This window comes from Cebus imitator, unplaced genomic scaffold, assembly GCF_001604975.1.
Source record: "Cebus imitator isolate Cc_AM_T3 unplaced genomic scaffold, Cebus_imitator-1.0 Scaffold258, whole genome shotgun sequence".
In the NCBI taxonomy this organism is placed as follows: Eukaryota; Metazoa; Chordata; class Mammalia; order Primates; family Cebidae; genus Cebus; species Cebus imitator.
Window position 1 is genome coordinate 2876465 of NW_016107573.1, and position 24071 is coordinate 2900535.

The 24071-nt window shown below is 49.8% G+C and overlaps 2 protein-coding genes across 7 annotated transcripts in view; one reads left to right on the forward strand and one right to left on the reverse strand.

Annotated features, from left to right (window-relative positions):
* Positions 1–2489: 2489 nt before the first annotated feature.
* LOC108283344 (cytochrome b-c1 complex subunit 9) lies at positions 2490–5613 on the reverse strand. Its single transcript, XM_017499658.2, has 2 exons — positions 5172–5613; positions 2490–2757 (listed from the first exon to the last, which is right to left on the reverse strand). Exons 1-2 carry the CDS (start codon positions 5319–5321, stop codon positions 2716–2718), a joined length of 192 nt encoding a protein of 63 aa, XP_017355147.1. The 5' UTR covers positions 5322–5613; the 3' UTR covers positions 2490–2715.
* A 39-nt stretch (positions 5614–5652) lies between these two features.
* The window catches only part of ZMAT5 (zinc finger matrin-type 5), a 34867-nt gene continuing 16448 nt past the window's right edge, over positions 5653–24071 (forward strand). For 2 of the 6 annotated variants that reach the window (XM_017499654.2, XM_037728224.1), the window contains exons 1-4: positions 5677–5784; positions 10391–10486; positions 12234–12352; positions 22272–22425. In XM_017499654.2, coding sequence (XP_017355143.1) covers positions 22299–22425 — 127 coding nt within the window. In that variant the 5' untranslated portion in view covers positions 5677–5784; positions 10391–10486; positions 12234–12352; positions 22272–22298. The other 4 variants (XM_017499652.2, XM_017499656.2, XM_037728223.1 and 1 more) reach the window with 4 other exon arrangements.

Sequence of the window (24071 nt, forward strand, 5' to 3'; positions counted from 1 at the left end):
ACGGGGTTTCACCATGTTGACCAGGATGGTCTCGATCTCTTGACCTCGTGATCCACCCGCCTCGGCCTCCCACAGTGCTGGGATTACAGGCTTGAGCCACCGCGCCCGGCCGAAAACAAAAGTCTTAGAAAAGCCTCTGCTTTGGTTCAGATCTTCCTAAAACTAACTTTAATTCTTTATGTGTTTTTGTTTGTTTGATTTGTTTCACTCTGTCGCCCAGGCTGGAGTGCAGTGGCATAATCTCAGCTCACTGCAACCTCCACCTCCCAGGTTAAAATGATTCTGCTGCCTCAGCCTCCTGATTAGCTGGGATTACAGGTGCACACCACCATGCCCAGCTAATTTTTGTATTTTTAGTAGAGATGGGTTTCGTCATGTTGCCCAGGCTGGTCTCAAACTCCTGACCTCAAGTGATCCACCTGCCTTGGCCTCCCAGTGTTGAGATTACAGGCATGAACCACCTGGCCTTGTTAGGTCTTGATTTGACCCCCAGAGCTGTACTATCTTTGGCAGGTCATAATTTTTCTAGGCTTCAACTTCATCTTCACAAAGATGTGCCTCAGATAGGAAAAACTGGGCAATTTCTAGGGTCTCTCCTACCTCTCCATCGGTTTCCTGACCTGAATCTTCCTCCATCAGAGAAGATTCTGGATAATCCAGCTCTGGCTGAATCACATCAGGCTGTAGGTGAAAGAAGGCAGGTGGGTGAGTCATTTACCTTACCAGGCCAGGCAGCTTCCCCAGCTACAAAACAGAGTTGCTCTATGCCTGCTCAGGGCTTCCCAATGCTCTCCTCTGCCACTCCCAGCCAGGTGGCACAGTTTCCAGCCACACCGCAAGGTCTCTCACAGGAGCCGGGCCTCAGCTTCCTAGCTAGCCTCTCTGCTTTCATTCCCACCCACTTCCAATCTCATTGTCCCACAGTTGCCAAGGTAAGGTTTTTATACAACAGAGCTTGTTGCTGGGATTATGGGTGTGAGCCACCATGCCCAGCCAAAATTTTTTTTAGAGACAGGGTCTCACTCACTCGTAGGCAGGAGTGTGGTGGTAGAATCATAACTCACCGTAACCTTAACTTCTGGGTTCAAGTGATCCTCCCACCTCAGCCTCCCAAGTAGCTGGGATTACAGACTTGTGTCACCATGCTAATTTTAAAATTTTTTGTAGAGGCAGGGTGTCTCACTATGTTGCTTAGGCTGATCTCAAACTGTTTGCTTCAAGCAATCCTCCCACCTCAGCCTCCTAAAGTGCTGGAATTATAGGCCTACAACTCCTTTAATACTCCCAAAAACCCCATGCAGTATGTTTTACTATCACCATTTTACAGATAAGGAAACCAGAGTTCAGCAAGGTCAAGTGCCTTGCCATTGCGTATAAGTCCATTTTCACGCTGCTGATAAAAGACTGGGTCATTTATAAAGAAAAAGAGGTTTAATGAACTCACAGTACCACGTGGCTGAGGACGTCTCACAATCACGGTGCAAGGCGAAAAGCACATCTTATATGGCAGCAGGCAAGACAGAATCAGAGCCAAGTAAAAGCGGAACCCCTTATAAAATCATCAGATCTTGTGAGACTTATTCACTACCTTCAATATTTAAAAAAAAGAAAAAATGAATCAAGGACCAGAGACTTCGAAATTAAAAAAAAAAAAGAAAGAAAGAAAAGAGACTTATTCACTACCATGAGAACAGTATGCGGTAGACTGCTCCCATGATTCAATGATCTCCCACCAGGTCCCTCCCACAACACATGGGAACTAAGGGAACTATAATTCAAAATGAGATTTGGGTGGGGACACAGCCAAATCATATTACCCTGGTTCACATGGCTAGAATCGGTAGAGTCAGGATTCAAACCAAGAACCCTTATGAACGGAACTCATAAGAGTGCAACTGTGGCAGGAGGCTGTGATTCCAGAGAGGTATTATGGCAGCTTACCAAAAGATACTCAGTAAAAGCCAGAAAGACTGGACCAAGCTTGTCCAACCTGTGGTCCCCCCAGGCTGCATGCAGCCCAGGATGGCTTTGAATGAGGCCCAAATGCAAATCTGTAAACATGAGATTTATGCACAAACTGTTTTTTTGTTTTAGCTCATCAGCTATTAGTGTTATTTTATGTGTGACCCAAGACAATTCTTCCAATCTGGCTCAGGGAAGCCAAAAGATTGGATACCCCTGAACTAGATCCCAGGGTGGGGAGTGGCTAAGACCCCCAAGCCAGGGTCTTTCCTCCAGCGGAAGCCATAGTGCCTCCCCATGGCCAAGACAGTGAGTGATTTAAGAATGGAATTACTGGCTTAGAAGCCAAAGTTTGACTGTAGTATCTCCAACTCTGGCTCCAGTTTTGAAAATCAGAATTCTTTGGTAATGGAAAACTCAAAATAGGAGAGCCTGCCCTTAGGGTATTTGTAGAGGGCTTTGAAGTGGTCTCAAATTACTGACAAGTGAAGATGAGGTACAGTTAACAAAGCAACCAGTGCAGAAGCAGGTCTCAAGGGCAATTCACATTTATTTCCTCATGCTGACTAAACATACTTCAAACACAGCAGAAGGTCAAGAGTCTGTTTTGAAGGTAAAGCGTTTCTTGCCAAAGGTGAACGGTGGTCCACGAAGAGTAACTTAAGCATCATCTTCAAGCTGAGGCTCCAGCTCTGGGCAAACAGCTGCTGGGTGGACCTGGTCCTTCTGGCCTGGATGGGGGCCTCCAAGGAACTACTTGTCCTCATACTTGTGCTTGATGTGTTTCCACAGCTTCTACATTTTAAAGACAAGAGCCACAAACTTTGACCTTTGCCTCTCACATTTTACAACTATTCCCACTACCGTGGTCTCTAAAACGAGCTTGGGAGAAACACATGCCATGCCCTGATTAAAAACATACGCTTGCAGTGGGCAAACTGAAAGCAATCCTAGGCTTGATGCACAATTTTCTTTTTCTTTTTTGAGACAGAGACTTGCTCTGTCACCCAGGCTGCAGTGCAGTGGTGCAATCTTGGCTCACTGCAACCTCCATTCACTGCAACCTCTACCTCCTGGGTTCAAGCGATTCTCCTGCCTCAGCTTCTTGAGCAGCTGGGAATACAGGTGTGTACTACCCAGTTACTTTTTGTATTTCTGGTAGAAACGGGGTTTTGCCATGTTGGGCAGGCTGGTCTCGAATTTCTGACATCAAGTGACCCACCCACTCTGGCCTCTCAAAGTGCTGGAGTGACAGGCGAGAGCCACTCACCCAACCTTCATGCACAACTCTTGGCATTTATAAAAACGATGCTTTCAATCACCAGGTGAAGTAAGTGGAAAGGGATGATCTTTAGGAAATTCAGGTTGAGACTGAGGGAAGTGCCCCAAAGCACACAATCATTAATAAAAACAGTCTGGAAGACATCTCAGTTCAACTCCCAGGTATTATTGAAGAGGTTGTAAGTGCATAGTCCCAAAATATTTCACCATAAGCCATTTAAAACATTTCCTGGGACCTAAATTGGCTGAAATTCTCATTCCCAAAAGCACAAGAGGCTAAGCACAGTGGCTCACGACTGTAAACCCAGCATTTTAGGAGGCTAAGGCAGGAGGACTGCTTGAGCTCGGGAATTCTAGATCAGCCTGGGCAACAGGGTGAAATCCCATCTCTATAAATAATACAAAAATTAGCCGGGTGTGGTGGTACATGCCTGTGGTCCCAGCTACTTGGGAAGCTGAGGTGGCAGGATCACTTGAACTCAGGAAGTCAAGGCTGCAGTGAGCTGTGATCATGCCACTGCACTCCAACCTGGGCGACAGTAAAACCATGTCTCAAAAAGAAAAAAAAAAAAAGGCTGGATGCAGTGGCTCATGCCTGTAATCCTAGCACTTTGGGAGGCTGTGAGCGAATCACAAGGTCAGGAGGTCGAGACCAGCCTGGCCAACATGGTGAATGCTCGTCTCTACGAAAAAAATACAAAAATTAGCCAGGCATGGTGGCGCGCGCCTGTAATCCCAGCTACTCAGAAGGCTGAGGCAGGAGAATTGCTTGAATCTGGGATGTGGAGGTTGCAGTGAGCCGAGATCGCTCCACTGCACTCCAGCCTGGGCAACAAAGAAGACTCCATCTCAAAAAAAAAAGCACAGGGAAAGTGGGTGAGTTATAACAGCATACTTAGCTGTCTTTCCAGATCAATGGGAATGGTCAACAGAACCACTTCCAAGAGATGGGACAGTGGCAATGCCTTCACATGGGCAGGAAGTTGCACTGGTCACAGGTGGCATAGCACTAGTGGACAGTGCCTTCCCAGGCTGCAGAGTCAGACAGCCTCAAATTAAAAACACAAGTGAGTGCTGGAACAGGGCTATATATATAAGGCCTACTCCAATACAGTCATAATTTACCAATATAAAGCATACCCTGCACCTAGCACAGTGCCTAGTACATAAGAGTTAAAAATGTGTCGTGATTCCTGTCTCATGCTTCCACTTTCTCCTAAGGAATTTAAACAATGGTTATTTTTTAGTGGTACCACCTACCAGAAATGTGGCTCCCTGCCTGCATCTCATGTCATCCTCACAACAGTGCTCAGGTCACTATTTATATCTCCATCTCACCATTAAAACTGGACCTCAGAGAAGAAAATTGGCCAACTTAATTCCACAGTTAAGTGACAAGGACCAGTGTTCCTATCCAAAGCTTTCTGATTTCATAGCCCCCCACCTCATTAATACTAACGCCTATGTGGGAAGCCTTGGGGACCGGAAGCGCCATCTTGAAACTACAGCCACGGCGTCTAAGGTGTCTAATGTCCTTTTCACGACCGTTGCCTGCTCAAGTCTGCCCTAGAAACCCTGAGTCAGAGGTCCCGTTTCTGGTTCTGACTTGCCCCTGGCTTCCTGGTGGTGTGCACTTAGTAAGTCCTTTGCTCTGAGTAGCCTTTAGTTTTCGCTTCTGAAAACTGACAAGTGGGTACGTGGGGTGGCACAAAGCAATACTTACAACCCCTGTAGTGAGATAGATTAACCTCGCTCAACGTTTTATAATTCACATCAAGCCAAGAGGACGGACGGCAGACTCGAGACAGAAGACGCCGACAGTTTACCCCTTACCCCCTGCCTGGTGAAGTTAGACTGAGTCCCGTCCCCTCAACTCCCACTGTCAACCCTCAGGTGGGCCCAAGGTCAGGGATGGCCCAGGCCCTCACCCCCTCGTTGATGTGGTCGTAGATGGCGTTCGCGCCTTGATCGAAGGCGCGCTCGAAGAACAGGACGCCCACGACGATGGTGAGGGCGAACGTGGAAGTCCTGCGGAACAGCAGGGAGTAGATTTTCCCAGTCAACGTCCGGTACGCCATGTTTCTTCACAGTCTATCTCGCGCCACTGCGCCTGCGCCGGGGCCGACCTCGTTCTCCAAAGACCCTAGACCTGCAACACTTTATGGGATTTGTAGTTCCTCTGAATCTCAGTGTTGGTTGTTTTCAAACACAGAGGTACAGCTGTCCTGGGCTTGAGGGAAAAAAATATCATGAGATTCATATCAGAACAGCCCAAATAATCTGATAAAATTTATTAAGCAATTTTTCTTCAGAATTCCTGGCTGTTTAAATAGGTTAAACTACAACTCCCAGAAGCCCTCGCGCGCGATCACCTTCCCCCCCCCCCCCCCCCCCCCCCTCCGCCTGATCCCTTCTTAGATTTCCAAAGCTCTCTGGGAAAGGCGAACTGATAGCTAAGGCGGGACTACGAATCCCAGCAAGCAGTGCGTGACGCGCGGACGCAGGAGGAGGAGCCCGGAGCTATAGCCACCTGGGAGACAGGTACTTTCTTCGGCGGGACATGGCGGTAGGGCGAGTCCTAGTTTCTTTTCCCCGCACGGAAGACTTGAGCTCTTCCTTCTCTGTCCGTGCACCCCGCGGGGAGACGCACCATTTCTTGGGATGGGGAGTGTATAGAGGGCGAGGGGATCTGGGTTACCGAGACTCTGGCTCATCCCTTCGCCTTGACCCTCCACCAGCCCCAAGTCCAGGCCAAGAGTTGGGGCCTGTGACAAAAGTCTTGTCCTGGAAGTTGAACCCTCCACCCTGGCTTAAGGGCAGGGACAGATATGCCCTGCTTCCTGTTCCTCTCACCCCTCGGTTTCGCACCCAGCAACCCTGGCCTGGAAGGCTGGAGACTTGGGACCTGCTTAGGATAGGAAAGAGCAAGGGCTTGGAGTACCCGGGGCATTCAACACATGTTTTCCCAGCACCCGTTCTGGTCCCTCCTCTGGGGACCCTGCAGTGAACGTGTCCCCGCTCTCACAGGGCGCTCAATCTACTGAGTGGGCGGATGGGGAGGTACAGGATATGAAACAGATAGTGCTTTGGTTGACTAGAGAGGTAGTGGTGGTGACATTGCACCCTGGGTGGCCGCTCTGAGGGTGACACTTGACTAGAGACTTGAATAGTAGCAAGTTGAACAGGAAAACGTCGGTGCAGAGGCCTTGAGGCGGCTGCAGTCCTGGGATGTTTGAGGGAAAGAAGTAGAGTGGACTGTGAAGAGGTGAACGCACGTCTGGTCAGCTCATATCTGGCCTTGTAACCCACATTAAGGAGTCTTGTTGTCTTTGTTTTTGTTGTTAGAGACAGGGTCTCACTGTGTTGCCTAGGCTGATCTCCAACTCCTGGGCTCATGCGATCTTCCTATCTTGGCCTCCCATGGTGCTGGGACTACAGGTGTGAGCCACCGTGTCTGGTCAAGGAGTCTTGTTTGTTTTTTTTTTCTAATTGTACTATGAAACCACTGAAGGGTTTTTGGCAGAAATGTGACAAGATTTAATTTGCACTTTAATGTCATCTTTCTCGCTGGTCTCTGCAGAGTGGACTTCGAGGGGAAGTTATTGTAGTAGATCAGTTGAGGGAAGATGGGTGGTTATTTTTAATTTTTTTTTCCTTTTGAGATGAAGTCTCGCTCTGTCGCCCAGGCTGGAATGCAGTGCCACGATCTTGGCTCACTGCAACCTCCACCTCCCAGGTTCAAGTGATTCTCCTGCTTCAGCCTCCCAAGTAGCTGGGATTACAGGTGCCCACCACCACACCCAGCTAATGTAGAGATGAGGTTTCACCATGTTGGCCAGGCTGGTCTCAAACTCCTAACCTCAGGTGATCCGGCCACCTCGGCCTCCCAAAGTGCTGGGATTACAGGCATGAGCCACCACACCCGGCCTAATGGGCGGTAATTTAGATTAGGGTGTGGAGCAGAGCAGTGATCAGATTTGGGATGTAATTTGGGGGGTAGGGCAGACAGAGCAAGCTAGCAGACGTGTAGGGTGCACAGAAAAGAGGAATCGAGAAAGATATCTAATTTTTTTTTTTTTTTTTTTTTTTTTTTGAGACGGAGTTTCACTCTTGTTACCCAGGCTGGAGTGCAATGGCATGATCTCGGCTCACCGCGACCTCCGCCTCCTGGGTTCAGGCAATTATCCTGTCTCAACCTCCTGAGTAGCTGGGATTACAGGCACGCGCTACCATGCCCAGCTAATGTTTTGTATTTTTAGTAGAGACGGGGTTTCACCATGTTGACCAGGATGGTCTTGATCACTTGACCTTGTGATCCACCCGCCTCGGCCTCCCAAAGTGCTGGGATTACAGGCTTGAGCCACTGTGCCCGGCTAAAATTTTTTTTTTTTTAAAACAGGAGTCTTGCTCTGTCACCCAGGCTGGAGTGCGGTGGTGTGATCTCAGCTCACTGCAACCTCTGCCTCAGCCTCCCGAGTAACTGGAATTACAGGTGCGTGTCCCCACGCCTGGCTAATTTTTTGTATTTTTAGTAGAGATGGAGTTTTACCATCTTGGCCAGTCTGATCTTGAAGTCCTGACCTGATGCTCCACCTGCCTCAGCCTCCTGAAGTGCTGGGATTATAGGCATTAGCCACCGTGCCTATTTCTATTATTACATTGTAATATATAATGAAATAATTATACAACTCACCATAATGTCGAATTAGTGGGAGCCCTGAGCTTGTTGTCCTGCAACTCGGCAGTCCCATCTGGGGGTGATGGGAGACAGTGACAGATCATCAGGCATTAGATTATCATAAGGATTGCACAACCTAGATCCCTTGCATGCACAGTTCACAGTAGGGTTCACGCTCCTGTGAAAATCTAATGCTGCCGCTGATCTGACAAGAGACGAAGCTCAGGCAGTAATGCAAGCGATGGGGTTCAGCTGTAAATACAGAGGAAGCTTTGCTCACTCACCTGCCACTCACCTCCTGCTGTGCAGCCCCTAGCACCTAACAGGCCATTGACCTCTACCAGTCCATGGCCTAGAGGCTGGGGTCCCCTGCTTTAAACCACGTGTTTCAACTTAGAAATTATTATTCAATACATAAATAAGAAAAATGAGGCTGGATGTGGTGGCTCACGCCTGTAATCTCAGCACTTTGGGAGGTCAAGGTGGGTGAATCACGAGGTCAGGAGTTCAAGACCAGCCTGGCCAAGATAGTGAAACCCTGTCTCTACTACAAATACAAAAATTAGCCAGGCATGGTGGCACGTGCCTTTAATCCCAGCTACTCGGGAGGCTGAGGCGGAGAATTGCTTAAACCCAGGAGGCGGAGGTTGCACTGAGCTGAGATTATGCCACTGCACTCCAGCCTGGGTAACAACAGCAAAACTCCGTCTCAAAAAAAAAAAAAAAAAAAAAAAAAGAAAGAAAAAGAAAAAAAATGACCTTAACTTTTCCTTTGATTAATATTTGAACTCAAGTTGAAGATTCTGAATTTCTGAAGACACTCAGCCCTATTTACAGCCTAATTTCCTTCCTGCCAACATTTTAAATATATTTGTAAATTTAATATATTTGATTTTCTTTTTAAGTACTTTATACCATAACCAGCACAGTTTTCCCCAGAATACTTAAAGTTACTACAAAATCTAATCAGTTAAATTTATAATGAATTTCCAGTCTTTGTAAATAATTCTTTTTATAGACTTAGTAAACTTTTCTTGTGCCAGTGGCTCTTAGTATAAGGAGCTAAAAAGAACACAAACAAATAAACAGTCTGTATTTCTGACATGAAATAGGAATATATGGGGGACCCCTTAGTAACCTTTACAGCACCCCAGTGATTATGATATACAGTTCATATTTTCAATCACTGCTAACCTCTCAGTCTAAAAGCACAACTCATAAATTACTGACATATATTTTATCAAGTACTGTCTCTGTATTTTAACTTCTGTATTTTAAATTGGAATCACAATGCTTATCTGTTAGATACTCAACATATCACATTTTTTTCAATATTACAGATAATTTTTGTGTTTTGTTTTGAAACAGTATCTCACTCTCTTACCCAGGCTTGAGTGCAATGGTGCCATCTTGGGACCATAGCTGGGTGCCATAGCTGGGACCACAGGCCAGAGCCCACACCACCACGTCTGGCTAATTTTTTTTTTGTTGAGACCTAGTCTTGATTTTGGTGATTGCAGTGGCATGATCTTGGCTCACTGCAACCTCCGCCTCCTGGATTCAAGCAGTTCCCTGCCTCAGCCTCCCAAGTAGCTGGGATTACAGGCACCTGCCACCATGCCCGGCTAATTTTTGTATTTTTAATAGAGACAGGGTTTCACCATGTTGGCCAGGCTAGTCTTTTTTTTTTTTAAAGATGGGGTTTCACCATGTTGGTCAGGCTGTTCTTGAACTCCTGACCTCAGGTGATCCGCCTGCCTTGGCCTCCAAAGTGCTTAGATTACAGGCGTGAGCCACTGCGCCCGGCTGGCCAGGCTAGTCTTGAACTCCTGACCTTGTGATCCACCCACCTCGGCCTCTCAAAGTGCTAGGATCACAAGCGGGAGTCACCACACCTGGCCTATTGGGCTAATTTTTAAAAAATTATTTGTAGAGACAAGGTCTCCTTATGGTTTTGAAATCCTGGGCTCAAGTGATCCTCCTGCCTTCCAAAGGGCTAAGATAACAGTTGTGAGCCACCATCCCCACCCTACAGACACTTCTTTTTTTTGTTTTTTGAGAGGAGTCTCACTATGTTGCCTAGGCTGGAATGCAGTAGCTTGACCTTGGCTCACCACAACCTCAGCTTACTGCAACCTCTGCCTCCCGGGTTCAAGCAGTTCTCTTGCCTTAACCTCCCAAGTAGCTGGGATTACAGGCATGCACCACTACGCCGGGCTAATTTTTTGTATTTTTGTTAGAGACGGGGTCTTACCAGGTTGACCAGCCTGGTCTTGAACTCTTGACTTCAGGTGATCTGCCTGCCTCAGCCTCCCAAAGTGTTGAAATTACAGTTGTGAGCCACTGCAACCAGCCAGATACTTTTTAATTCCAAGAATATACTGATTATTACTAAACTTAGGATAGGAACATTAATACAGTGAGTTTGATTTGCTCTTATGCTCCTATTTTCAATTCTAAACTTTCTAGGAGTGTGACAAGACACTTATCAAGTAAGAAAACAGCTTTATCCACTTAATGCATTGTGCTTAGCATCAAGTTGGACTACCACTTCAGTGACCTGAGGTTATTCATAATTGGACTGATTTCAAGCTGGGACATGAGTCCAGGGGGCTATGTCTACCCAGAGTAACTGTGCCCAGCAGAGGCTGCATTTGGAACTCGAGAGAAAGTTCATTCCTCCAGGCTTTTGCTTCTTAAGGGGTGTTAGACCTGCTAGTTAAAATGCAGATTTCTAGGTCTCCCTCCAGATCTGCTAAATCAGGATTTCTGGGAACTTGACCCAGGAAACTTTTTTTGTTTTTGAGATGGAGTCTTGCCCTGTCACCCAGGCTGGAGTGCAGTGGCACAATCTGGGCTCATCACTGCCACCTCCACCTTCGGGTTTCAAGCAATTCTCATGCCTCAGCCTCCCAAGTAGCTGGGATTACAGGTGCATGCTACCACGCTGAGCTAATTTTTTTTTTTTGAGACAGAGGAATCTGTCTGGGACAGTCAGGCTGGAGTGCAGTGGCTTAACCTTGGCTTGCTGCAACCTCCCCCTCTCAGGTTTAAGCAGTTCTCCTACCTCAGCCTCCGGAGTAGCTGGGATTATAGGTGACTGCCACCATGCCCAGCTAATTTTTATATTTTTAGTAGAGACGGGGTTTCGCCATGTTGGTCAGGCTGGTCTTGAACTCCTGACCTCAGATGATCTGCTTGCCTCAGCCTCCCAAAGTGCTGGAATTACAGATGTGAGCCACTGTGCCCAGCCCAATTTTGTATTTTTAGTAGAGATGGGGTTTCACCATGTTGGCCAGGCTGGTCTTCAACTCCTGACCTCAGGTAATCTGCCCGCCTTGGCCTCTCAAAGTGCTAGGTGTGAGCCACCATGCCCAGCCCCCTTTTATTTTTTATTTCTTTGAGACAGGGTCTCACTCCGTCACCCAAGCTGGCATGATCAGAGCTCACTATAATCTCAAATTCCTGGGCTCCAGTGATCCTCCCATCTTAGCATCTTGAGTAGCAAGGACTACAAACACAGACACCCCAACTGCCTAATTAAAGAAATTTTTTTTTGTAGAGACAGGGGTCTCACTGTGTTGCCCAGGCTGGTCTAGAACTCCTGACCTCAAGTGATCCCCCCCCCTTGGCCTCCTGAAGTGCTGGGATTATAGGTGTGAGTCACCGCATTTAGCTGAGATTCATTTTTAATAAGGTTCCCACTTGGAAGCCATGGAAAATTTTGAGCAGGGATGATTTAAGAAGAGTTGATCTGATGCTGCTTATGATACAGCGAACTGAGGGGGCTGTCCAGATATGAGGAGTCCAGAGGTGAGGAGCTGAGATCTGACTTGGGCAGGAGTGGCAGTGGAGATAGAGGATCAGATGATATTTGGAAGCCCGGACTGGGGAGAGAAGAAGGGGGAGGCAGAGACAGTTCTGAGTCTAAGTATCTGGTTCAGGAGTCTCATTTAAACTATTTTTACCTTTCCTCTTTGGAAACTCTGGCCTCGTGGGACCTGTAACTATCTGATAGAAACTGTGTCTCCAGCCTGCAGTCCCTAGAGCCCAGATTCAGGCTCAGCCCACCTTCACTGAGCCTTGGGGTGTGCTAGACCAAGTCTGGTTGGAATCAGCATTTGCCTTGTCAGTCTTCATCCAGGGGCTGAGGGCAATGTCTGTGCTGTCTCTTTCACCACTCACCACCCCTGGCTGGTTCATCTGAGTGAACCAGGTCTCTGGAACCCTCCACAGCAGCCTCCAGAGGGAGAAGGAATAGGATTTATCCCTGCCTTACAAATTTCCCACTTGTTCTTTTTCTCTTTTTTAGAGGCTAGTCAAGCAAAACAGTGGGAGATGAGAAGGAACAGAGAAATCTGTGTCTGTTGTCCAGGATGGAGTGCAGTGTCGTGATCACGGCTCACTGCAGCCTTGAACTCCTGGGCTCAGGTAATCCTTCCACCTCAGCCTCCCAAGTAGCTGGGACTACAGGTGTGTGTTATCATACCTAACTAATTTTTTAATTAAAAATTTTTTTTCAGGCTGGGCGCGGTGGCTCACGCCTGTAATCCCAGCACTTTGGGAGGCCGAGGCAGGTGGATCACGAGGTCAAGAGATCGAGACCATCCCGGTCAGCACGGTGAAACCCCGTCTCTACTAAAAATACAAAAAATTAGCTGGGCATGGTGGCGCGTGCCTGTAATCCCAGCGACTCAGGAGGCTGAGGCAGGAGAATTGCCTGAACCCGGGAGGCGGAGGTTGCGGTGAGCCGAGATCGCGCCATTGCACTCCAGCCTGGGTAACAAGAGCGAAACTCCGTCTCAAAAAAAAAAAAAAAAAAAAAAAAAAAAATTTTTTTTTTTTTTGTTTCTTTGAAACAGTCTCACTCTGTCGCCCAGGCTGGAGTATAGTGGCGCAATCTTGGCTCACTGCAACCTCTGCCTCCCAGGTTCAAGTGATTCTCCTGCCTCAGCCTCCTGAGTAGCTGGGATTACAGGCACGTGCCACCATGCCCAGCTAATTTTTTGTATTTTTAGTAGAGACGGGGTTTCACCATGTTGACCAGGATGGTCTCGATCTCTTGACCTCGTGATCCACCCGCCTCGGCCTCCCAAAGTGCTGGGATTACAGGCTTGAGCCACCGCGCCCGGCCTAATTTTTGTATTTTTAGTAGAGAAGGGGTTTCACCAAGTTAGCCTCGAACTCTTGACCTCAGGTGATCTACCTGTGTCGGCCTCCCAATGTGCTGGGATTAAAGGCATGAGCCACTGTGCCCAGCCAAATAAAAAAAAATTTTTTTTATAGGGATGAGGGTGGTCTCACTATGTTACCCAGGCTGCTCTTGAACTCGTGGGCTCAAGTGTTCCCCTCGCCTCATCCTCCCAAAGTGCTGGGATTACAAGCTTGAGCCACCGCGCCCGGCCTGGACTCGCATTTCTCTGTAGAGTCTGAATCAGGACTTTCTTAGATCCTGCCCTGTCCCAGACCTGCCGAGTTAGAAATTGCAGTGGGTGGGCCCCTTGCTGCCTTAGACCTGTAGGAATAAGATGATGTGCCTCACCCCAGGGGTAGGCAGAAGGCAAATGTAGGAATGAGGTCAGGATGAAAAAGGTGTGTGGCTGCCACCCAACACTGGGGTGTCTCAAGGATGCCCCCAACCTATGGGGGCTCCGGTCAGGAAAGACATCTGGATTTCCTTGTCACTTTCGTTGGAGCAGGGTCCTGCACCAGCAGTCTGCAGGCCACCCCCACAGGGCGGTTCTGATGCTGTCAACTCCAGATGGCAGGCATATGTGACACTGGGACATTACCGAGCTCCTAGGGGGCGTGCAATAAAGCCATCCTCTGGCTGTGGTTTGCTTTTTACCTGGGGTCTGGTGGTGCCATAATTAGAAAATATAACAGGTGAGCTTCAGGGTCACCTGTGGTGAACACAAGTCGAGGATAATTACAGTGCGCATCCCTGCCCCTGGCCAAAGGCCGAGCTATTAGCTTATTTTTGCCTTGTGTCAAAGCCAGCTCTGTCTGTAACTGAGACACACACAAGGAAAGGAATGCAAAACATTGAGGAAGCACAAATGTTTGCCCGGTAACAGTCTCACAGCAGGACAGTGAGATGGGGAGAGAGTGGGCTCTGGGGTCAGCCAGACCCGAGTGTGCGTGCCAGCTCTGGTGTGCCTTGGTTGTGGGGCATTGGGCACGTGGCTTCACAGTGTCATGGTGAAGGCTCCACAAGTGGGCACCCTGGCCCACTGGCAGCTCAGGATAATGAGACATTATTGTTATTGGTTATTGATGTAAGTGTCGTTATGAAACTAACAGTAATTGTTATGATTATTGTTAGAGTCTTTCCTGGCCGTGGCTGTGAAGAAATTAGGACTGAGTATTCTCAGACCTGTTTTCTGGTCTGCAAAATAGACACTTGATATTGATATCTACTCAGAGGGTCTCCAGGAGAATTAAATAAGGGAATGAAGTGAAGTGCCAAGCAAGCAGAAATCAAATCTGAAGCTGTCACCCATCACCCCCCACCCCCAGCCTCTTTCCTCCCCTCTGCCACCCCACAGTATCTGGACTAGTTTTCTTTTTTTGTTTCTTTCTTTTTTATTTAAAGACAAAGTCTCGCTTTGTTGCCCAGGCTGGAGGACAGTGCTACCTGGGTTCGAGTGAGCAATTCTCTTGACTCAGCCTCCCAAGTAGCTGGGATTACACACGCATGCCACCATGCCCAGCTAATTTTGTATTTTTAGTAGAAACAGGGTTTCACCATGTTGGCCAGGCTGGTCTCAAACTCCTGACCTCAAGTGATCCACCCACCTCGGCCTCCTAAAGTGCTGGGATTACAGGCGTGAGCCACCGCTCCTGGCTTCAACTAGTTTTCTTTGAGCCTGGAGGATGGCAGTCAGGTCTCATGAGACAACGGGTGAGGTTTGAGGCAGCGGAATGGGATTAAATGGGGATCCCAGCAGCTGGGCAGGCTGGGGCCCTGGTGGAGACAGAAGTCCCACCAGGTGGGAGGGCTGGTGGCAGCCGTGAGAGACCTGGCTTCAGGGCTTTATGTCCCTCTCTTCAGTATCTGTCCCTGTCTTTGTACCTAGATTGAGCAGAGGGCTGCAGAGGTGCTGGCATTGAGCAGAGAGTAGGAGACCTCGGCTTCTGTGGGCCGCTGGCTCATTCATGCCCAAGCAGCTGTGGGTGCAAGAGTATGCTGGACCCTATTCGGGTGCTGGGGGCCAGCAGCTGGACAAACAGAACTCTCTGCCCTTGTGGGGCCTGTATTCTGGTGGCAAAGGCAGGCACACAGGACAGTAATCAGCAGGTGAGAAGGCATGCTGTGGAAACAGAGCACGTTGGAAGGGGAGGTGGACATACCTGTGACATTGGCTTTGACTGCAGTTTTGGTTTTGTTTGAGACAGAGTCTCACTCTGTTGCCCAGGCTGGTGGAGTACAGTGGCGTGATCTCGGTTCACTGCAACCTCCGCCTCCCAGGTTCAAGTGATTCTCTTGTTTCAGCCTCCAGAGAAGCTGGGACTCCTGAGCTCAGGTGATCCACCTGCCTTGGCCTCCCAAAGTGCTGGGATTACAGGCATGAACCACTGTGCCCGGACTTGACTGTGGTTTTAAAGCGGGGTTCAGAATGTGCTCACTTAGAGGGTGAGGGGGTGGGCAGCGTGGATGATAATAGTAACAACAGTAACAGCATCCATTGTTTGAGCAGGAACTATATGCTACACACCTTTTTTTTCTGTTTGAAACAGGGTCTCTGTCACCCAGGCTGGAGTATAGTGGTGCAATCTCAGCTCACTGCAGCCTTGACCTCCTTGGGCTCAAGCAGCCTCCCAAGTAGCTGGCACTACAGGTGTGCACCACCATGCCTACCTAATTTTCTTTTCTTTCTGTGGCAATGGGGTCTCTCCATGTTGTCCAGGCTGGTCTCAAACTCCTGGGCTCCAGTGATCCTCCCAACATGTTGGGATTACAGGCCTGAGCCATTGCACCTGGCTACTGGGCACCTTAATGTACTCCTGCCTCGGTAAATCTCAGCAGCTATGGGATCCATGTTTTATAGCTAAGGACAGATCCAGGGAGATGAAATAGCTTTCCAGGGGTCAACCAGCTTATAAGCAGCAGAGGTGGAATTCAGATGTGACCCATGTGGCCCACGTGGCTCAGAGGTTGTCCCACTAGCCCTGCCCACTGCCTCTTGGCCACGAGGAGCCAGCACTCTCACCTGCTGATGTTCTGGGGATCCAGCAGATGCCTTTGCAGCTGTGGACCTGGTCCCTGGGAGTCGGTGGATGGCACCACCTGTGTTTCTGGCAGGGAGTGGGGCCGGATGGTTCTGTGTTCCGGACAGGACCTCGCTCACACTCTGCTGCGCGTGCTACCCTCAGACGATAGGGATGAATCACAGCAGAAGGGGACAGCTTAGTCAGCACCCCATGCTGGTGTCTGGGCACTGTTCAGAGACACTCTGGCTGTCCCGTCCCTCCTGTGTCCCTGACCCCCGACTTGGCTGCCAAGTATGATGGTGCAGGTTTCACCTGGTGCAAGGACACCTGGCTGAGGGGTGAGTTAGAGCTGAACTCCAGCCAGCATTCTGCTTGCCAAGTTGAGCGTCTGGCAGGGCGCTGCATGTGTCCAGGGGATTCTGCAAGCCGAACCTTATCCTAACGTGGGCAAAGTCATCAGAGCAGGAGGCATTTGGGTCAGGAGCTCTAGAATTTCACACCTGAGTGAGGTCACCTTGCTGAAGGCCAGCCTCTGCCCGGGAACAGGGCTTTAGGCTCATGCCTGTGGGGACAGGCCCGTGAAGTAGGTGGGATGTGCACCCCATCACCCCAATCCCATCCCTGGGCAGTGGGGGGCTCTGCATAGCTGTATTTTTTTTTTTTTTTTCTGAAAGGGAGTCTCGTTCTGTTACCCAGGCTGGAGTGCAGCGTCACAATCTTGGCTCACTGCAACCTCCGCCTCCTGAGTAGCTGGGATTACAGGTACATACCACCACGCCTGGCTAATTTTTGTATTTTAGTAGAGAGGGGTTTCACTGTGTTAGCCAGGGTGGTCTCAAGCTCCTGACCTCAAGTGATCTACCCACCTTGGCCTCTGAAAGTGCAGGGATTACAGATGTGAGGCACCACGCCCGGCCACGCATAGCTGTTACATAGAGCAGGGATCTGGGCCTGCTGTGGGGACTGAGGTTTCAGACCCACCTCTGCCTCTTGTGCTGAGTACTTTGGGTGGCTCACTTCCCCTCTCCTGACCTCACTTTTCTCATCTGTAATATGGACCAGCTGACCCCAGAGGTCACTGGGTACTGACGTCCTGTTCTTTGAGCCTCTGTTTTCTGGAGGACAATGGTGATGACAGCCAAGGTTTCTCGAAGGCATTCTGTGGACCAAGCTTTGTGCTAGGCGTGTACGTGGAGGATCTGATTCTAGTAGCAACCCCTGAGGTGAATGCTGTTATCATCCCAGTTTTCATAGCAGGAAAACAAGGCCAGAAATGAAATAATAGCCCAGGGTCACCAAGTGAGAAAGTTAGGAAGCAGTGGCGACTGGATGTAAGCCCTGACATCTGACTCTAAACCCTGTCCCCGGCAGCCTCCCCAGGCACAGAAGTGCGGTGATCGCTGGTCCTGGGTTCTCAGTGCTGTCCCCAGGCTGGGTATCCCCCTCAGGGCAAGAGGGTCAGGGAGGGGTCCGCCCAGGTGGTGCCCAGTGGGCATGCTTTCCCATCCCAGAGGAACTGTGCTGCCTGCCGCTGTCCCTGGCCTGACACTGCACATGTGTCTGACTGGTAGATAGAAAGCATTGCTGGCCGGGTATGGCTGCTCATGACTATAATCCCAGCACTGCGAGAGGCAGAGATGGGAGGATCACTTGAGCTCAGGAGTTTGGGACCAACCTGGGCCACGTGGCGAGGCCATTATTTAAATTTATTTATTTATTTATTTATTTATTTTTTTTTTTTGAGATGGAGTTTCGCTCTTGTTACCCAGGCTGGAGTGCAATGGCGCGATCTCGGCTCACCGCAACCTCCGCCTCCCGGGTTCAGGCAATTCTCCTGCCTCAGCCTCCTGAGTCGCTGGGATTACAGGCACGCGCCACCATGCCCAGCTGATTTTTTGTATTTTTAGTAGAGACGGGGTTTCACCATGTTGACCAGGATGGTCTCGATCTCTTGACCTCGTGATCCACCCGCCTCAGCCTCCCACAGTGCTGGGATTACAGGCTTGAGCCACCGCGCCCGGCCTCATTATTTAAATTTAAAAAAAAAAGCATTGCTGTGGGCATCTTCTCATCTTATCACTGGATATTAGAACCAGAGACCCTTTAGAGATCACCTGGTCCTGCTGCTTCCCACATGGGGAAACTGAGGCCCAGAGAGAGCAAGTGGCTGAGTAACAGACTGAGCCACATGGCAGAGCTGGGACTAGAATGTGGGGTCCTGTTGACCCATCCAGGATGGCCAAGCACTTCCCATGTGCTAGATGATGGGTGGGCAGAGGAGGGCATGGGTAAGCAGCCATGGCCCTGAGCTGAGGCTGACAAGTGAATGGAACCATTAGCTGGTTTGCCACCCATGGAGTGGGGGTGGTGAGAGAGATGGGGGAAAACACAAACCCTCTCACATATACACATACATACGGCCCACCAAAGGAGCTTACCGTTTGGGTCAGAGTGTGGCTGGGCAGGCAGGCCGAGGAGCATGCGGTTTGATTTCCTGTTGGGTGGCATTTGGGAAGCTAGCATTGCAGTATGAACTCAGGCTTTCCTGGCAGACCTGAGCCCCAGGTATCCTGAGGCCTGCGCTGCCCTTCCTACGTGTGTGACCTGGGGCCCTTCATGGCACCCCTCTGAGTTTTAGTTTCCTCATTCATGAGTGAGATGATAATCCATACCTCTCGGGGCTTGAAGGGGCTAGCAGGGTCCTAGGGTGTAGTGATTAATAAAGGAAAATTGTCATTAGTATGATTTCTTAAGAGGAGACTTTTTTTTTTTTTTTTGGATGGGGGTCTCACTGTATTGTCCAGGCTGGAGTACATTGGCTCGATCTCAGCTTACTGCAGCCTCTGCCTCCTGGGCTCAAGCCATGCTGACGCCTCAGCTTCCTGAGTAGCTGGAACTGGAGGCATGCGCCACCGATGCTCAGCTAATTTTTGCATTTTTTGTGGAGATGAGGTTTCACTCTGTCACCCAGGCTGGTCTTGAACTGCTGGACTCAAGAAATCTACCCTCCTGAGCCTCCCAAAATGCTGGGATTAAGGAGGAGACTTTCATTATATGATTAGGAGGGGGGACCCTAGAGGCCTACTGCCTGGATTCCAAGCCCAGCTGGGCTCCTTCCTACAATGTGACCTTGACTAAGTCACTTCATCTCTGGAACCTCAGTGCCCCCATCTAAAAAGGCATAACAGCCCCTCCCCCACAGGTTGTCATGGGGATTAAATGAGATGATGCATATAGAGCTTTCAGCTTAGTGCCAGCACATAGTAGGTAGTCAGTAAACCACTAGCCCTAATAAGAGGTAACATTTATTGAGCCCTTGCATAATGCCAGACATTCTCAGCATCGTTTTCACCATTTGCATCAGAAACTTCTGTGTACCACTCCCTGAGCAACCCACCATCGCCTCATATTCCCACAGTGAAAGTAGAGGCCTAGAGATGGGAAGTGACTTGCCCAAGGTCACAGGCAGCTTCTCAATGCCTGTGTGGTTTTGTCCAACTAAGTAGGCTGCAGAGCCACTGTTCTGTTTCAGCCTCCCAGAGAAGCACCCTCTGGCTCCCCTCCCTTCCCCATCACTCTCCAGCACCGGCAGCTGCTCAGAGCTTCAAGCTTTGTGAATGGCTTGCTTTAGCACTTGGCTGTTAAACATTCATCTCTTACAATTTCAATCCAATTCCTATAAGTTTATTGGCAAGACGGGGTGTATTAGAGCTGCCAAATTTAATATATCAAGTGTGCGTGTCTGGGACATGGTCTCTCTGCAGTAATGGGAGAAGAGAGGTTTTATATGTTTTCATTTTGAATGACTGTCTGTTCCTGATCCCATTACGGCCCCTGACTTAATGGCTGCTGTCCCTGTCTGCTGCAAGAGCGGCTTTCTCCATCAACCTGCTTGGCTGCTGGGACTGTCCCTGTGTCTCTCCTCAGTCTCCTCCTCCTGAGCTGCGTTCCCTCATCGGTCCACTGTGGTGATCAGGTCCTGGGAGTCTGGGGCTTTGGCTGCTAGCCCAAATAGCTACCTTGTGACCTTGGGGAAATTCATTTCTCTTCCTCAGAAACCTGTTCTGTGAAGTGAGGAGTCTGACCACAGGGTCTGGGCTCAGCCTTGGCAGATTCACCATAGTGGCCCCAAGTGGACCCATTCCACCTCCTGTCTTGTACCAAACTCACAGACCCAAGAGCTGGCTGTGAGAGTCTGAATTGCCACGCACCTTGGGCCGCAGATCTGGATCAGGAGTGGTGGCTGTGGTCACCACGGCTGAGAGGTCTTAAGACCCCCAAAATGTTTTCATTTCCCTCTGCGACTGGATGGGGACCTGCCACCTGATAATTTGGTGATCTCCTTGGGAAGCTGTCAGCATTCACTCCCTGAGCCCTCTGGTTTCTCTAAACCTTGAACTGGCTGTGGAAGAGAAGACACCTGGCAGCCTGACGTTAGGGGACTGGGTTTGCTTTCTGCTTATCAGCTGTGTGATCTGGGGCAAATCACACCCCCTCTCTGAACCTCATTGTCCCAAAGGGAAAATGGGAATTGATCCATTTAACAAGTACTTCAATGCCTACTGTGTACTGTGTACTATTTTAGGTGCTGGGGCTCCAGCAATAAACAAAACACAAACCCACCCTCATGGCTTTATATTCTTATTGGGGGAGAAAGACAATAAACATAACAAGTAACTTATTGCTTGAAGGGTGTATTAATTAGTCCACTCTCACATTGCTACAAGGAAATACCGGAGACTGGGTTATTTACAAAGGAAGTGGGTTTAAGTGACACAATTCTGCATGGCTGGGAAGACCTCAGGAAACTTAGAATCATGGCAGAAGGGAAAGGGGAGGCAGGCACCTTCTTTACAAGGCGGCAGGAGAGAAAAGTGCTGAGCAAAGCAGGAAGAGCCCCTTATAAAACCATCAGATCTTGTGAGAACTCTTCACTATTATGAGAGCAGCATGGGGGAAACTACCCCCATGTCAGTTACCTCCACCTGTTCTCTCCCTTGACACGTGGGGATTATGGGGATTACAATTCACGATGAGATTTGGGTGGGGATACAAAACCTAACCATATTAAAGGGTGATATATGCTATGAGGGAAAATAAGGCAGGGAGTGGAGGAAGCTAAGTGGAGCATTCTGCAGTCTTAAATAAAGCAGCATTGGAGCAAAGATGGAAGGGGTCAAGAGGAGAAGTGAGGCAGGTGTTTGCGGGAGGGCACACCCCCCGCCCCTGGGAGCCTCGGGTGCAAAGGCCAGGAGGTGGCTGTGTGCCTGGCATGTATGGTGCAGATGTGGAGGTCAGAGGTCAGAGGTACGGTAGGGGATGGGTGCGGTGGCTCATACCTGTAATCCCAGCATTTTGGGACGCCAAGGTGGGAGGACACTTGAGCCCAGGAGACCAGCCTCTGTAACATGGTGAGACCCCATCTCTACAAAAAAAAAAAAAAATGTTTTTTTAAGTTAGGCATGGTGGCATGCACCTGTAGTCCCAGCTACTCAAGAGGCTGAGGCAGGAGGATCACTTGAGCCCGGGAGGTTAAAGCTACAGTAAGCTGTGGTCACACCATTGCACTCTACCCTGGGTGACAGAGCAAGACCCTGTCTCAAAAAAAGAAAACCCTATCTGGTAGGGGACAAGGGAGGCCGGCCAAAGAGTGTAAGATGACAGTTCTTCAGCCTACTTACATGTTAGAATTACTGGATAGGCTTTAAAAAATACCAAACAGCAGCCAGGTACAGTGGCTTATGCCTATCATCCCAGTACTTTGAGAGGCGGAGACAGGAAGATTCTTTGAACCCAGGAGGTTGAGGCTGCAGTGAGCTGTGTTTGCACCACTGTACTCCAACCTGGGTGACAGAGCAAGACCCTCTCAAACAAAACCCAAAAACCAAAAAACCGTACCCAGGCGTCATCCACTGCGGTTCTGCTTTAACAGGTCTGAATTGCAGGCTGAGCATCAATCAGAATTGTTAACAGATCCCTCTGGAATGAGGCCTCTCATGAGCTTGACATTCCTAATGAGCGGGGGTGCATGTAAGTCAAGGCTTGGCTCAGGCCTGGCCCTCAGGAAGGATTCAGTGGGCTGGTGAGGGTTGTATTTTCTCTAGTGGTCTGATCTGAGCTCTTTGTGCCTTCCCAGGCAGCAAAGCACCTGCTCTGAGTGGCCATGGGGAAGCGATATTTCTGTGACTACTGTGACCGCTCCTTCCAGGACAACCTCCACAACCGAAAGAAGCACCTGAACGGGCTGCAGCACCTCAAGGCCAAGAAGGTCTGGTACGACATGTTCCGAGGTGGGTGCCGCTGGCTGGGAGCTGCGCTCCTGGAGCCCTGCTCTCTGATCTTTCCTGTCATCAAAGACCCCCATCAGTCAGTGACAGTCTGGGTCTGGGCTCTTTGAGAATCAAAATAGAGAGAGGCCTGGGCCACTGGGCCCTCAGAGGAGCAGGCTGGTAGGTGAGCTCTTTCTCCAGCAACCCTGACTGAGGGCTCTGTGCTCCAGGTAACTGCCAGGCTCTGGGGATGCTGTAGACAGGAAGAAGAAGGCCCTAGAAAGAGGTGATATTGGCTGGGCATGGTGGCTCACGCCTATAATCTCAGCACTTTGGGAGGCCGAGGCAGGTGGATCACCTGAGGTCAGGAGTTTGAGACCAGTCTGACCAACATGGCGAAACCCTGCCTTTACTAAAAATACAAAAATTAGTCAGGCATGCTGGTGGGTGCCTGTAGTCCCAACTACTCAGGAGGTTGAGGCAGGAGAATCATTTGAACCTAGGAGGTGNAAAAATACAAAAATTAGTCAGGCATGCTGGTGGGTGCCTGTAGTCCCAACTACTCAGGAGGTTGAGGCAGGAGAATCATTTGAACCTAGGAGGTGGTGGTTGCAGTAAGCCGAGATCACACTATTGCACTCCAGCCTGGGCAACAGAGCGAGACTCCATCTCAAAAAAAAAAAAAAAGGTGATGTTTGAGCTAACAGCTGAAATAGGGGAAAGCCAGCCACGTGGTTCTGGGTGGAGGGTGTGCAGAGAAGCAGGCAGCCCTGAGTCCAGCACCAGGGCTTTCTGAGCAGGAGGGAGAGCATGTGGCTGGGCGGAGCAGGCCAGGGGAGAATGGTGGGGCTCGAACTCACGCTGGGGCAGGGATCTTCCAGGCCTGTGGAGGCCATTGTAAGTGGAGGGGCAGAAGAGGGGGTCCCTGTTCCAAGGGCACAGAGCAGCCTTTGAAGGGCTTTAGCTGCTGTGGCCAGACCTACATTGACAGTGCAGACTGCTTCATGGGGAGCAGTTGGGTGCAGTCAGTGGCAGTTGAATGAATGGCTGCAGGCATGGGTGAATAATCAAGTTGCAGGAGGAGGGCAGGCTCTTCTGGGAAAGGCCTCTCAGAGCAGAAACAATTGGGGTGAATGAGCTAAGGTTGGAAGTGCCTAGCATGGGACCTGTTTGCTGGAAGGTGCCCATTGAGGAGAGTTATGCTGTTTCCTGGCTGTCACTGTCCAGGACACACTGAGGAACAGTCAGGAAGGTTCCAGAGCATGACTAGGCAGAAGCCAGGTTAAGAGGTATGGGCACTTGGCAGTGGGTTGAGGGTGGACCAGGAGCTCCTGGAATGAGCCAGAGTGGGGCCGATGCCCTGTAGGTCGGTGTGCAGGATTCTGGGACAGGACTTCTGAAGAGGAACCAAATCCAGCAGCCAAGAAGGAAGGAGAAATGGAGAGAGTTCCCTGGTTGGGGCTATGCATGGTGGCTTTCGCCTATAATCCCAGCACTTTGGGACACTGAGGTGGGAGGATTGTTTGAGCCCAGGAGTTTAAGAGCAGCCTGGGCGGCCGGGCGCAGTGGCTTACGCCTGTAATCCCAGCACTTTGGGAGGCCGAGGCGGGTGGATCACGAGGTCAAGAGATCGAGACCATCCTGGTTAACACGGTGAAACCCCGTCT

Excerpts from the sequence above, each read along its gene's own strand:
- LOC108283344 (XM_017499658.2), bottom strand. The coding sequence starts at position 5,321 with ATGGCGTACCGGACGTTGACTGGGAAAATCTACTCCCTGCTGTTCCGC. Across the intron at positions 2,758-5,171 it reads ACGACCACATCAACGAGGGG|AAGCTGTGGAAACACATCAA; the intron begins GTGAGGGCCTGG and ends TTTAAAATGTAG.